Here is a 14,680-nt window from a genome sequence, read left to right on the forward strand (position 1 = left end):
TTTTTTATCCGTAAAAATCATAAACAGTATCAAAATTTACAATAATTTACTTACCCGTTTAATTATTTGACCTAGACTCCCTTAATAAATTTCTATAAAATTTATAATAGTTCATACATGTATTCAATTATTTGAGTTAAACTTTCTTAACAGATTTTTATCAAATTTATAATAATTCATACATTTTGTTCAATTATATGAATTAGACTTCCTCAACGGAATTCTATAACCTTAATAAGTAATTAATATACTAATTTTGGCTTCCGAGTCATTTGATCTCTAAAAGCTTAATAAGTAATTAGTATACTAATTTTAGACTTTCTCATATGTTTTGAATTTCGGGAACGGACTTGGTTTGAAAAATTGTTCCATAAACTATAGTTAGTCTTGGATATAGAACACATGAAAAACAAATTGATACATAATAAAAAATACATTTTTAAAATATATAAAAATATGGATGTAACACCTGTCTAGAAAAACTATAACTTATAAGCTAGATATACTTGAATTAAAAATATATAGATATATACATTACACTGTTTGGAATACATATTATTTTTATGCATAGAACAGAGCAAGTAAAATGATTAGTGAACCAGTCACTGACCATTAATCAACGATAACTTTATGGCGCCAAATACGCAAACAAAACAATTGCAGTTGGTGCGTAAATCCACACACTACAAAACAAACTAAAATCAATCAACAAAGAAAATAAAATAATAGAAAGCAATACGCACTACGAGCCCACTTCATAGTTCATATTCATTGGTTGAAATCAAATACCAAAACAAAAACCAATATTTTACTTATCAGAGTTGTTTCCAGGAGAAATAGTAGTTACGTGTCCCTTTAAGCGAAAAAAAATCCAAATCTGTTTTGACCCAATTGATGTTCATGTCGGCTGTGTCCTTTAACTTCGTGGAATAACAAAAATTCGGTTGCAACAATTCATGAATTCATTACCCCAATTTGCTTTCTCGCAAAAGGAAGCGACCCTGATTGGTTTTGTTGCATGTAATGGAGATTTTGGATTATGGGCACCCCGCATAAACCAAAAAGGTCTTACTTTTCTTTTGGGAGAATTGTCAGAGAAGGTTCTTTCTTCCACCCCCTCTTCATTTGTTTTTTAGTAAATTCTTCTTGAGTTTCTTCATCTTCTTCTTCTTGATGACGATGGTGATGATCTATAAGGGTCAGGTTTGGAAAATCGTGATCTTGTTGGGATCTTGATTTGCTTGTGTTTTTGTCAAAGTTTCTATTTTATTATTTTTGTTTCTAGTGGGATCAGAATGATTTTGTCTCCTTCTTGTGTTTCTATGAATTGAAGAACCTTATCATTTCTTGTTTTGGCCTTTTTCCAACTTGTTTCAATTACCTGAGCACTTTACACTGTTTCTTCGCTGTCAGTGATTGCACACAGTTGAGTCAGATTCATTGACATGTTGATTTGATGGTTTCTTCCTCCTTTATGCTTTTATATAAATATTATTGTAATATTTTTATTATGTTTGTTTTGCTACTAAATTGGAAGAGTTAACTACAAGGTTTCAACTCAATGGATGATTCAAATTTAGACGAATCTATCCATTTGCTGCTGGTTGTTTAATTTTTCTTCTGTTTTGCTATATTCATTTCGTTGAACAATTTTATAATGATGAATATGGTTTAGGGTATGATGTCTCATATATGAGATTTATTTTTTTTGTTTTTCTTTTTTGCCGAAATTGAACTTGCTTTAATGCCTTTTTCCCCTTTCTTTTTTTAGGTCTCTTGTGCTAATAGAGCATTAAAATCATTTCCAGGAAGTGTTGAAGCATAGGAAGCTCTAGATTCCTCAGCCCCTATCTTGTTATTCCTTTTGGCAACAGATGAGATGTAATATATGAGGTTGGTTTGTTATTCTGCTTGCTTTAACTTCACTGTTTTGATAAGTTGTTTACTACGATAGCTGTAAAGGAAAAAAAATGGTCAAATAGATTATGTTTATCAGCGTGTACTGATCACCTTTTTTTCCTTGTAACAGTCATTGTGATTTATTGCAGACAGTTTCATTGATTTTTAGGGAGTGCTTGAGTTCCAGTGTATCAGCTTGATCTTGTAGAGTAATCATTGTCCAATGGAGTCCAAACAAGAAGCATCAAGTGTTATTTTAAACTTGATGGGTCTTGATAAAGTACCTACCCAACATCCCGTTAGAGATAAACAGAAAGTGCTCTCTGAGAATTACCTGCAGAAAGTTGCCTCTATTGGTGTCAGAAAGAAGCGTTCATCTTATCAGCATCATTCCTCTGGAATGAATACTAATGAAAAGGATGAATCGGAGGATGTTTTGAAAGTGGTTAAAGCACTAAGGCGAGGTAAGCAACATAACCCATCAAAGGGAAATGGGAAAGAGAATCCTAGTTCTTGCAAAAATTCTCATTTCCCTGATGGGCTGCTCCAAGAGATGTTTTATCCTAAAAGCATGAAACCATATCCTGAAATGAGGGAGAGAAAGAAAATATCATATCACATGAATTCTGATAAGCAGAGTTCAAGGCCTTTGAGTAAAATTTCAGAGGAGATTTCTATGCCATCGGGAAATGTTGCAAATGGAGTTTTAGGTACTGCTTCAAGTTCGTTTTTCAGAGGGAATGAAGCATTTTCCAATGATAATATGCTGAAGCCTGCTTCAAATATTTCAGTTAATGAGATCCAATGCAATTCCCCTTTCCTCTGTTCTGATACCAGGACCAACACTTTGGCACAGGGGGATGCGACTGAAAAATTGCAAGAACTTGGACGGTGTGGTCAAGACTGTATACATAACCAGTTGCCTATGATTTCTGAACATGGAAATAGAGCAGGAAATTTGAATCGTCGAAGTGGTTATAGCTATGATAAAATTATAAGGAACATTAGATTCAAGGCTGGTGTTAACTATAGCTTTTCCAGAAGAGTGGCAATACCTCTTTGTACAGCTTCAGTTATTGCTGATAACTGTGGAACTATGAATCAGGATATCTTGTTTCAGAGATATTGGGGTTTGAGAAAGAATGCATCTGCAAATCGATTATCATGGAAGTCAAAGAATCAAAATATTAACCAGAAAGAATGTTTGGAAGATGTGAACCTCAGTCCTGGCCATGAGAAATTCCCTTCTCTTTCCTCTTATTTCAATAGTAATCACACTGAAGAGAATTCTACAGGCCATACATCAGAGAAGAGACGTTATGGGAGCAATTTGTCTGATAAGGTAACTATGCCTCCTCAATTGTCAAGTTCTAGTCCTTCTTCCGCCTTGATAGACTGTCAGATCTTGCAAGAGAGATGCTCAGCAAATGATGAAGTGAGGAACAAAACATATGAAGACAGCAGTATGTCTAAGCAACATGTTGTGTCTCCTGATTCATCAGTTGAATTCTTGGCATCTGATGCAACAAATGAGGTTGTTGGCAGGTCACATAATAATCCAACCAAGCGTCAATACAAGTCAGCAGCCTTCATTTTGTCACAAGAAATTGATTCTCTGAGTCACACATATGCTTCAAAGAAACAGGTTTTTTTTTCTTTTACACAATTGTTAGGAATGTTCATATTTTTTCAATAATTTTTTTAATGGTGAGAGTGGGTACAAGGCAGATATTGAACTTTTATAACACTTGTATCCTGAAATGATATTAGGTGTCATAATTTGTATATTTGATGGAAACATACATGAATGTTCCATAATGGAGTAATATTATTGTTTTAGGTGTGCTTTATATTTTCAGTTTACCCATGAATGGACATACCATAGAAAGATCCATGTGGTTTGTTGAGATTTAATCCTTAAATGCATAAGAAATGTTATAATTTGTATTACCTCATTGATTATTAACAGATTACCTGTTGAAGGTAGTTTTATTGTTGCCTTATGACCTAACAGTCATAAATTCTAGAAGTGTAAAAACCCTCTTTGCTTTTACACGGGACCATCACTTTTTTGTGTTCTTTTTTCTACTTGTAATTTATACACTCAAGAGTATTGCTAATTGTTCTGAGACCTGCTCAAAGTTCCACTACCTACCACCATATCAAAACCAATGTGGAAAATTATAGTAAGTAATAGTAGTTTCAGGAATGCTGACTTGTTACTGAATGGCTAACTTCGCGGTCTTCTTTTGTTTTGAGTTCTGACTTCTGATATTTTTGTCTTGGGTATATTGAAGTCAAAATATAAAGGGTGAGCTTGGCACAACAGTAAAGTTGCTGATTATTTTCTTTTGCATTTCAATAGAAATATCTCATGTTTTGGATGGACTGAATGAATGAGCATTTAAGTTTTCTAGCTAGTTCGGTGCAAAAAATATTGAAATCATTAAACTGTTAATCTCAGGTAGTACATAAAACTTATGCGTTACTGTATCAGAGGCATTGAGCATAAAAGTTTGATTGCCGAGTTCTAGTTATCATGTCAATTTTGGTGAAGTTTAATTTTAGAAGTTAATGTTGCTGCATCATTGTTTTCCTTGAGTAACATCTTGAAATGTCCTTAGTTACATTAAATATATTTTTTTTATTGGATACCAAATAGTTATAGACAACTCGTATTTAACTTTTTTAGTTGACTTTTCTCTTTATATCATTGCATGTAACATAGATAATCTTTTGAATTTCTTTGTAGTTGTTGTTATTTCAGTGATGTTAAGTTTTCTCTTCAGGTTTAATTGCTGATCATGATGTTGCTTTTTATTGTTGTTAAGTTACAGGATACATCAGACTTTCAAGAAGATTCCGTTCATTCACTTTGCTCTGAGGCTGATCCAGATTCCATAGGTAGCTTTGAGGAGGCATACGAACCTAGTCCAATTTCAGTTTTGGATCCCTTATTTGGTGAAGACAGCTCTAAATGTGGCAATCATGTATATGGTATGTAATGAGTATGTTGAGTCATTTGTTCTTCATATCATCCACTTCATTTGAAGTCAATGCTCCATTTCCTAGTCCCCCTTCTTTTATTTTGGTATTAATTATAAATGTGACGTCATTTGTTCATTTCAGATTCCTCTGAAGTGGATGATGAAGAATATGGTTTGAATGTTTCAAGTGATGAAGATTGTGAGAATGAATCTGTAGGTGACTCCGAAGAAAAGAAAGATGTAGCAGGATTATTTAGAGCTGAAGAAAGTAGGGATTTCTCGTATATTGTTGAGGTCTTAACCGAGGCAGGTATAAGTAATAGGAGCTTGTTTACAGACTTTTCAACATGGCACTCTGCAGAATGTCCTATTAGCCCTTCTGTCTTCAAAATCCTGGAAAAAAAATTTGGCGAGCAGCAACTTTGGAAGAGATCTGAAAGGAAACTTCTCTTTGATTGCATTAACCTAGGGCTGCTAGAGATTCTGCAGCCATATTTGTACATCCCGGTGTGGGAAAAGCCCATGTCAAGAAGGTTGAATACTGAACCAAGCCAGGACATGATTGAGGAGGAGATGTGGGGGTTGCTTGTTGCACAGGAAAAGAAAGCTAGTAAAGGGTTAGCAGACAGTATGCTCGAAGGGGAGATTAGGTGGATAGAACTAGTTGAAGATGTTGAAGATATTGTTAGAGAGATAGTGAAGTTGTTAATAGAGGAGCTCACAAACGAGATAGTTAGCTTGGAGAATTTTTGAAAGATTGTAGTTTTGTGTGCGACTATAGCATTTTTTATGTTACAAGCAATTGGTGTACAGCTTGATTGAGTCGATTTTGGGAGGTTGGTTTTTGAGTCAATTTTTGAGAGTTTGAATTAGGACATAGGCATTTCAAGAGTTTGAAATAGCATATAGGTATAGTAGGTTCACTATTCTTTCATGTGGGGCAAATATTGTATTTCATTTGTATCCAAAATAGAAGAATCTGCTTGTTGATTTGTTGTATTTGCTGTGATGATTTTATGCATCTCATTGCATTTGAAGCAAACTTCATTTGTATTTTAGAATGCAGATGTCTTACAATTTTTATTTATCTTTGCCTATTACTTGATGTTAACAACCTTTTAGTAAACAATTTTTTAGATATTACAATTTAGATTTTGTTATCTTTCCTGGTAGAGCAGTCACTTTTTCCTTATAACGAAATGAATAAATGCAAAGATTCAGTACTGAGAAATAAGACAGAAATCAATAAATAAAATACTCCACCTGTAATGATATATTGTTAGTAGTAAAACAGACAATAAAAATTGATTATATTAATTCTGTTGTCTAACTAGAATATTTTTATGTATTGTTAGTAGTAAAACAGATAAAAAAAATAACTAATGTAATATAACTTATAATATCAATAAATTGAGAGAAATAAAAGATCTTTAAATTCTAAAAAAAATTATAAATATTTTAGCAGTAACAGAAATATTCTGAAAGAGTATTGACATTGATATTAGAATAGAACTCTAATTTGAAAACAATTAACTTCAAATTGAGAGAAAGACTATTGAAGATTTTTAAGGATGAGACATGAAAAAAAATGTAAATTTTAGCCTAAATTTAAGATTTTTACAGCTTAAAAATCGTATTAATTACTATCTTTATGTATTACAAAAAAAAATACGAAACTTACAAAAAGATCTATTCAAAACATTTTAAAAAGGAAAATAATAAGCGTTGTCACAAAACTGAAAATGACATTTTTTAGACTAGTGAAAATCTTAGAACATAAAAATTGTGTTCTGAAATAAGTTAAAATTATTGGAGCATAGAACGATGCTTCAAAAAAAGTGAAGATTAATCTACCGGCCAGAAGAAAAGCAAATTCAAAAAATCCCTTCCTTCTCCAGCAACACATTAAGATTCTATGACTATTTCTCTTTGTTTTAAAATAAGCTTATCTTAGCCTCACATCATTCAACCAAATCAAACGGATACTTTAATCAACAATACAGGAAACATGCCTATCTAACTCCTAAAATAAAAAACTTCAAAACTAAAATTGGAAGGGGCTGCGCGAACGCAAGCCCCCACTACCACAAATTATGACGTAGGCTCTGCCACTTGGGCAGACCTTAGGAAAGCACCCCTCCTAAGTGCAATGGAGGTTACTTCCCTAGGCCATGGACCTTATTGATCATCCATTGACCCCGTCCAGGTAAGTATGTTGCAATGGGTTACACATCTCAGTTTTATAGTGTATTCTCTTTGTTACTCTAGCAAATCTTTTCGATGTGGGATTTATTTAAGCAGAGTACTTCAAAGGCTACGTACAGTAAAATAGTCTCTGAACTTGATTTGTGTTTTGTCTAAAGTGGAACTACGTCTAACGTCGGAAGAATTTGCGTTCCAGCATCAGTTACTACAAGTGGAATCAAGATTATAGGTTTAATTTCACACCAACTAATGAATTGAGTGTTCAAAACCCCAAAGAAAACTTCTTCAAGCTCCTATTGAATTAAAGGATTCGATCATCACAGCATCCTTGAAGTTGTTTGCCATAACAATATATATGACGATACACTTTTTTGGTCTCCCCTTTTCATACCAGCATCTTTAGTTTACCGTAAACTACACGTCCCATCTCCCTTTCTCTGTCATGACTCACTTTTACCCCTCAATTTTACAATATAGGGGGTTTCTACAAGGAATGAACTCAGAGAATATGATAGTTCAGATTCTTCAATAGATATTAATCCAGACTCACCTTTCGGCTGAGACGAGATTATAGTTTTGAAGGTAAGCCTAGGCCATTTTTATCTTGGCAATCAGGACATTACCATATACCAACCCTTAAGCATTCCAAAGATTGGGCATTCAAATTCTTAAGGCCCTTTGTTGTTAACGAAGCTAAACGCACTTTGGTTCCGATGTTTCTAAAATATGAACAGCACAGACACAAAGCAAACTTGGTGACTCTACACACACACTACACTGGCGGATATTAGACTAATCATAGTTAACTTTAGGTTTTAGTTTTAAAGCAGCTTAAAAAATGTCATTTTGGACTAAAATTATTGTTGTCTTTTGGGTTTGGGTTTGGGAGGCCCGCCCATGAGAGTTCTGCAAAGTAAGCAGCGTCAACTCACGGCCAGCCTATAACCCCTCCAAAAACTACTTGCACATCACAATGAGTGCTGCAAGCAGCTCCCACTGCTTGCTTTGTTTTCCTTACTCATTAGTTTAAGGCAAGTTTGAATGTAGCTGCTTTCGTCATATTTATTTACTACATGTTGGGTCGATACCTCGCTTCCAGTCGATGTGGGTCTCTTTTTCTTTTTGTCGTTTTTATTCGTTATGTCTGGAATGTCTTTCATCAAATGCCATCCTCTCTTCTAAGTCTTGGTTACTGGCTTAAAGATTATATACTTGTGTAACATGAAAAGACCATTAAATCCAAGCCTCTCACATCAGCTTTTGTTAAATGATTCCGTGCACCTTGAATCATGATCACATTTTAGATTAAGATATCAATATCATGATTTTGATGGAATGGAAGGAAGTAATTTTGAATATGGCAAACAATTTCCTTGCGAATTTAGATGGTGGTAGCAGTGTCCTTATCTGCCGTTGCTCATGCATAACAACATATAATTAATCATTGCTCACAGTTAAACTCAGCTTAAATTCCAACAGATTGGAAATTTCACAAATGGACAAGAAAGACCTTAAACTAGTGTTATTGTATATTGGAATCAACAAGGAAAAAGTACACTTCGAAGAATCAATAAGGATACATTTTTCTCCACTGGTATAATGCCAAGCAAATGGAAGTGGGAAGTAGTCACTTTGAAAGACACGAAACATAGGAGAATGAAAAGACAAGATATAGGAGAGGATTAAAGCACAATTGGTAGTAACTGAATTTCTTAAGCAGGCTAAGAGAGTTCCTGACCATGTATGAAAAAGACTTTATTGATTAAGAGAAGTAAAATTCACTTTAATAATATCTACGTCTCATAAGATTAGTCTTATAGTTTCCGACTATAGCCACCAAATGATACCAAAAAGCTTTCTCAATTGATTAAAAAAAGTAGAAGTGTCATGCATGCACTTGAATTTGGTGACAACTTGATTTTTTACACAGCTTGGAATTTATTGTTTATAACAACTTTCTCCCAACACAAGTTTGGCTCAGTTTTGAAACAGAAGGTTAGTAATCATTCTGCTGCCTTCAGTTATTTGGATCCTCTTAGGTATAAAATTCTGCAGCATAAATGACTTTTGGGCATACTAGAGGAATAATAATATAAGCTGGGATACTTGGGAAAGTACTCTTCTTCTGCCTTCATGGTACTAAGCTTTTTTCTGTGGAAAAAAGAGAAAGTACGAGAGACTTTTAAATTGTACCAAACAGAAAAATCTTTGAGGCCATTTCTATTACCTTCAGCTCCTGTATTTTTGCAATTTCCTTTACCAAACAGATTCCCTTCAGGAGGAATATTTCTCTGCTTCTTTAAGCTCAATCAACTGCAGCCACACAACACAAATGTATAGCACAATCCAGTGTAACATATTTGAATATGAGAACCTTTTTGTTTCATGGCACGACGAATAAGTGTATCAAGTTTAGCATTATAAGGTTACTGTATCAACAGACTTCGGATTTCTATGCCCACAAAGAAAGCATAACACAAAACATTAAATGTTGAATCAATGGTATGCAAATGTAAAACAGTTAAATCATAAGAGGAAATTAAATATTGGTTTTGCTACACACACACATATGGTGGCATACATGTAAGATTTAATGGTCATGATTATATTCACCTCTCAAACTCTCACATGATAGATTCCCTATCTGCATTTATATATTAGTCTGGTTGATTAATGGTTTAACAAGCAGTAATAATTAAAGTGAATATTCTGTTAAGAAATCATTGCTCACAACAGAAAACACACCTCCAGGTATATTTACTGAGATCAGAAAACAAAACTCATTCATTCAAGAATCAACTTTCTGCTTTGGCTTGACCACACTCAGTCAAACTGTCAAAGTCAATTGCCCCCAATTTTTACCTAAGCAAGAAAAAGAAAAGAAAAAATGAATTCCCATTTAAATATGATAACAGTGACAGGCTTCTTAGCCAAATAACTTGGGTGACCTAAACCTCTCTGTCTCTAACCAAACTATTCCATTTTTATCCACTTTAGTTAAAGCACTTTCTGGTTAAGAATTAATCAGAAACACCAGTAATGAAGTAGGCTATGTTTGGTTTGCCAGTGAGTGAGTTTCAAACTCAATTTGAAGAAAAAAATGAGTTTAACGTCATGTTTGATTTCTCCTCAAAAGCATGTTTGAGGCTAAAAAACAACAGGATATTTTAGCAAACTTAAGTTTGTAAACTGGAATCCAAACATGTATTGAAATTTCAGTCATAACTTATAACTAAATCCATTTTATCAACTCCTATGTCATTAAGACTGTCCTTTATATACACACACGTGTCCACAGATGCTCCTCTGAGTCTCTGACCTCAGATTCATCAAACAAAGTAACTTTACATGTTCCAGGGTGACATGATAGTTGAGCAGACTGCAGACTATAATCTTTCGGACACTGCCTCTTCAGTCTTAATTAGTCATCATTGGTGAGACGGGAAAATAACATTCTTAATTAGTCATCATTGGTGGGACGGGAAAATATGTGAATGCCAAGGGTTTAGCTGTCGGAAACCACATAGCCAATAATCAACATGAGGATCCTAATTTGCTTGAAATTTTCCTGTCAAATAATCAGAGCAAATTTTGCAGGAGAGAATCCTAATTTTGCGTCATGTTGTTCGAGTCCAATGTGTAATGTTACACATTACTCAATTGCTTTTAAGAAATTCAGGAAAATTATCAATGCTTGAAAAATATTTATTTATTTTATTGCATTTTGAAGAGTTAAAAAAACAGCAAATTACTACATGGCACATATAATGAATTACGTATTAAATGAAGTTAAGGTGCATAAATTGTTTATGTTTTTGGATAAATAATATTTTTTAAACTTTTTTCATTAACTTAATCAAATTAGTGGGTCTTATTAAATATGTCTAACTCAATTAATTAAGATAAGTTGTAAATTTCTTAATATCCTTTTTCTATTTGTAAGAATAAAAAACTAATTAGTGGGGTTTGCGATTGGGAGACCTGCCTATGAGAGTTTAGCAAAGTAAAGCAGCGTCAACACACTACGGGCCTATAATCCCTCCAATTGATGTTAGAAACTGAAATTCGATCTTCTTTATTGCATTGTTGATGAATATCGATTATGGAGGATGAAAATTGGTTATTTTTTGTTATATATACGGTGAAGTGTGAACAATTGATTTTGAATAAAGATAATTATTTTTAAAAATACCATAATTTTTTCCTCACATCATACTCAATTTTTTTTTATTCTATTTGAGATTTTATCTCACAATTCTTTGGTCCTTATCATTTTTCCATTTTTCTTCTACCAAACAAAGTGAGAATTTCAATCCCATGTACTAAAAAAACCAATGTGGGAATGATCCCAAAAAGCCATGTAAAGTGAAAGTGCATTTATTCATGCACGTGCGAAATTTGGTGACAACTTGATATTTAATTTAGCACCTCGCGGTATTTTGGACATACTAGAGATGCTCATCTGTATTCATGGTACTGAGCTTTGTGGAAAAAAGTGACTGTACGAGAGATTTTTCAGTTGTAGCATACTGAAAATTTTATGAAGTGATTTATTACCTTCAATTATTGTACTGCTTCAGTAATTTCCTTCAGGCATGTAAAAGTAAAACAGTAAACACATGAGATTCAATAAAAAATATCTTCGGCACCATAGGAATTCTAATGCATGATTCATTTCGCATTCACCAAAATAAAGTGACTTTACAGTTGTGCAGGTATTACAAGACTAACTCCAATGATAAATGTATCCAGAGACCACAGTCGATTTAAACATAATGGCGAAATTTTTGTTCCACTTCCACGGCATCCCTATATATATTTTTTTCGATAAATTTTAATAAATAATATGTTATATTATTGAAAAGATTCAAACTCAGATCTCCTTGTACCTCCAACCCTTAAAGTCACTCCCCCAACCATCAAATCAATTTATGACTCTCTATCCCTGTAAGTATGCAACTCATTGGCGGTTCTAGATTCAAAGTTAGAAAGAATAATTTATGTTAAAAAATTATTATTATTATGATTTTAAATCGCAGTCATAGTACGTACGGCACAATTTTTTACATTTTGAAAAATCACTAGAAAGAGGCCAGCACATAAGAAACATGAGGAAAAAAAAACTAGCCAAGCAAAAACAAAATTTGACAGTAGCCGGAAAGTTGGAGATTGTGGAAAGAAAGAAAACAAAATAAACTATATTTAACGGTGAAGGTTCTTAACTTATTTTTAACAGGTCCTATCATCTTATATAGATTTAAGAGCTTTAAAAACTTTCTAAAGCTTATATACAATTATTTAAGAACTTCAAATGTCTCGTATATATACTACTTAATAAAATGACTTTTTAATAATAAGAATTGATTGTTTATGTAAAACTGACTCTTGCATTTAGAAGTCATGTAGTTTCCTCAAATAATGATTATGAATAAGAACCGATTCTTAAATTTAAAAACCAATTATATTCTTAATTCAGAATCTCACAAATACTGCTGTTGGCATGGCCAACAATGTGTGTTGATGTTGGAGATGCTCCAAGTTTTTTTTTTAATATTATTGATGGGACAGGAAAATGTGTGAATGCCAAGGGTTTGGCTGTCATGAAGACATTTTTCGTAGCCAATAATCAGGGAACAGGCTGACCCAGAGACATTGTTGTGTCGAAATATTTATGTTCAGTACTAGCTGTTTGAGTGCAACTAGTAGAAATTGACAAGTGGAGTAAAGTGAGAAGAACTCATGCGATGAACTTAATATCTCGAAGGTTAATATGATATCAGTTTTATTTGTATGGTTGATTTGTAGATTATTTATCTTTTTTTTTATTATCAATTTTAATAATTATTTTTTTGTCAGAAAAAAATATATATGAATCTACGGTTTATTTATTTTTATCATTAAATTAACCTTATAATTCTATTTCATCTGTAAATTATGATAAGTATTTGATTTGTAAATCATTGATAGGTATTTTACTTCCCTCTTATTCTTTAAGCGTTTAAGAAATTCGTGTCAATTTCAAAGTTATGTTTTAATGTTTGAACTACTGTCGGATTCCCTAACGCCTAGCATTATGTCAATTCTCAAATTTATGTTTTATTGTTTGAAAATATTCATTTTATTGCATAAAAATATTGCGTGACGAGTTGAAACTATTGTATTGTTTTCCGAAACAGGGAAAACAATCAAACTATATATGATAGACAACCTATACAGTGAATTACATCGGATGATTTTGCCTTATTTGCTGAGAATTGACAAAGATTTTTTGCATTTGTTGACGTACTCTGTAGAGAAAGGACGTTATAATTAAAGACTTGTATTTCTTTAGATAGAATGCAAATATATAATTGTTGCATTGATTGGTTTATTGTCCATACTCACGTAATATGGCTTTGATTAAACTCCCACTGGTATTAATAAATTGATAAATGAAAATAACATGATCCATGGGTATTCTTTCTCTCTATCGACAAAGAAAATACTAGAAAAAGCCATTGGTTCCAGATATAACAATATAATCCATGGATAGCCAAAATTATGATTGCCAATTTGCCAGATTTCAACTAGCTAGGGCTGGCTGCCACTACATGTTGTAGTTGAGCAATGAGACAAACTGCAAGAGGAGAGGAATATCTAGCTTTCTACATATATGAATATGAATGTAGTAGCTAGAAGACCCTAAAATACATTTCACGTTATTTCAAGACCCTCTTCGTCGTTTTCGATTTCATGTGTCGTATTTCTGCATGTCAGTTGATGTCATTTATTCGTTCAAGATATTATTTTGTATGCTTTCAGTCCACTCCAGGCAACCCTTGGCCTAGGTCTTATATTGAGAATTTGAAGGAGTCCCATAGTTAATCAAGGGAATCTTTCCTCACCTCTCTACTTATGGCCGTAGGCCCCCACCATCCTTTTAAGGTTATGAACGAGACCAAAGTTGAATTAACCCCACCTCTTGGGAAAATCTTTTACTTCATGACATGTTAAGGATTTGTTACGGTGGGCTAATGTTTAGCTGATTGAGTTTAGCAGAAGATTCTAGTTCTTCTTAGAATCTTTGTCGGGAGTGGTGTTTTAGGTATAAATTACAAGTATCCTTTATTAGATCGACGATATATAATTCTATTTGAACTGAATTATATATTAGCTAGAGTAAGATTGCTATGTGTGATTAAGTTGTTCCTTTGAGTATTTGTGTGACTATATATCCAAAGAACTAAAACTCGAAATTTTGTTAAATTAAAAAAAATCTCTATTGTATCAGTTGATCCATTCTATAAGTATCAGGAGGGGTGTTTGATGGCTAAATTTTGCCAAGCTCTAAGCTTGTTCTTATAAACTATATGTGTTAGAATGTAGGTGTAAAAATGAAACCTTACATTCAATATAAATAAACAAGTTAAGTAAAAGTGAGAAAGACTTAAAAATCTAATTTAACTATGAAATTTCATCATTTTTAATTTTTGGACACAACAAGTATTCGTATTAGATTCTTGAATTATATTTTTCATAGCACAACCAACTGCAATTCTGTGTGTAGAAAAAGGACCGACAATAATGTATCACAGCACGCCCAACTGGAA

The 14,680-nt window shown here is 33.1% G+C and overlaps 1 protein-coding gene and 2 non-coding genes across 7 annotated transcripts; 1 reads left to right on the forward strand and 2 right to left on the reverse strand.

Moving 5' to 3' along the window:
• The first annotated feature begins 780 nt into the window (after positions 1-780).
• On the forward strand, positions 781-5,971 carry LOC114396825. 5 transcript variants are annotated; one of them, XM_028359007.1, is made up of 5 exons: positions 781-1,100; positions 1,772-1,893; positions 2,030-3,544; positions 4,737-4,896; positions 5,029-5,971. In XM_028359007.1, exons 3-5 carry the CDS (start codon positions 2,123-2,125, stop codon positions 5,637-5,639), a joined length of 2,193 nt encoding a protein of 730 aa, XP_028214808.1. In that variant the 5' UTR covers positions 781-1,100; positions 1,772-1,893; positions 2,030-2,122; the 3' UTR covers positions 5,640-5,971. The 5 variants fall into 5 exon arrangements, with proteins under 5 accessions (XP_028214808.1, XP_028214804.1, XP_028214807.1 ...); XM_028359003.1 differs by having other exon boundaries at positions 782-1,100; positions 4,731-4,896; XM_028359006.1 differs by having other exon boundaries at positions 782-1,100; positions 1,809-1,893; positions 4,731-4,896.
• Positions 5,972-6,939: 968 nt separating this feature from the next.
• Positions 6,940-7,100, reverse strand: LOC114397826. Its single transcript, XR_003663444.1, has one exon. It is a non-coding gene; the product is annotated as a U1 spliceosomal RNA (small nuclear RNA).
• Positions 7,101-7,969: 869 nt separating this feature from the next.
• LOC114397803 lies at positions 7,970-8,126 on the reverse strand. The gene has a single exon (XR_003663426.1). It is a non-coding gene; the product is annotated as a U12 minor spliceosomal RNA (small nuclear RNA).
• Positions 8,127-14,680: the final 6,554 nt, after the last annotated feature.

Source organism: Glycine soja, chromosome 18, assembly GCF_004193775.1.
Source record: "Glycine soja cultivar W05 chromosome 18, ASM419377v2, whole genome shotgun sequence".
Classification (NCBI taxonomy): Eukaryota; Viridiplantae; Streptophyta; class Magnoliopsida; order Fabales; family Fabaceae; genus Glycine; species Glycine soja.

Bases quoted from the DNA above. Each gene is read 5' to 3' on its own strand.
- LOC114396825 (XM_028359003.1), top strand. From the start codon at position 2,123: ATGGAGTCCAAACAAGAAGCATCAAGTGTTATTTTAAACTTGATGGGT. The intron at 3,545-4,730 runs GTTTTTTTTTCT...ATTGTTGTTAAG, and splicing joins CATATGCTTCAAAGAAACAG to TTACAGGATACATCAGACTT. The intron at 4,897-5,028 runs GTATGTAATGAG...TGTTCATTTCAG, and splicing joins ATGTGGCAATCATGTATATG to ATTCCTCTGAAGTGGATGAT.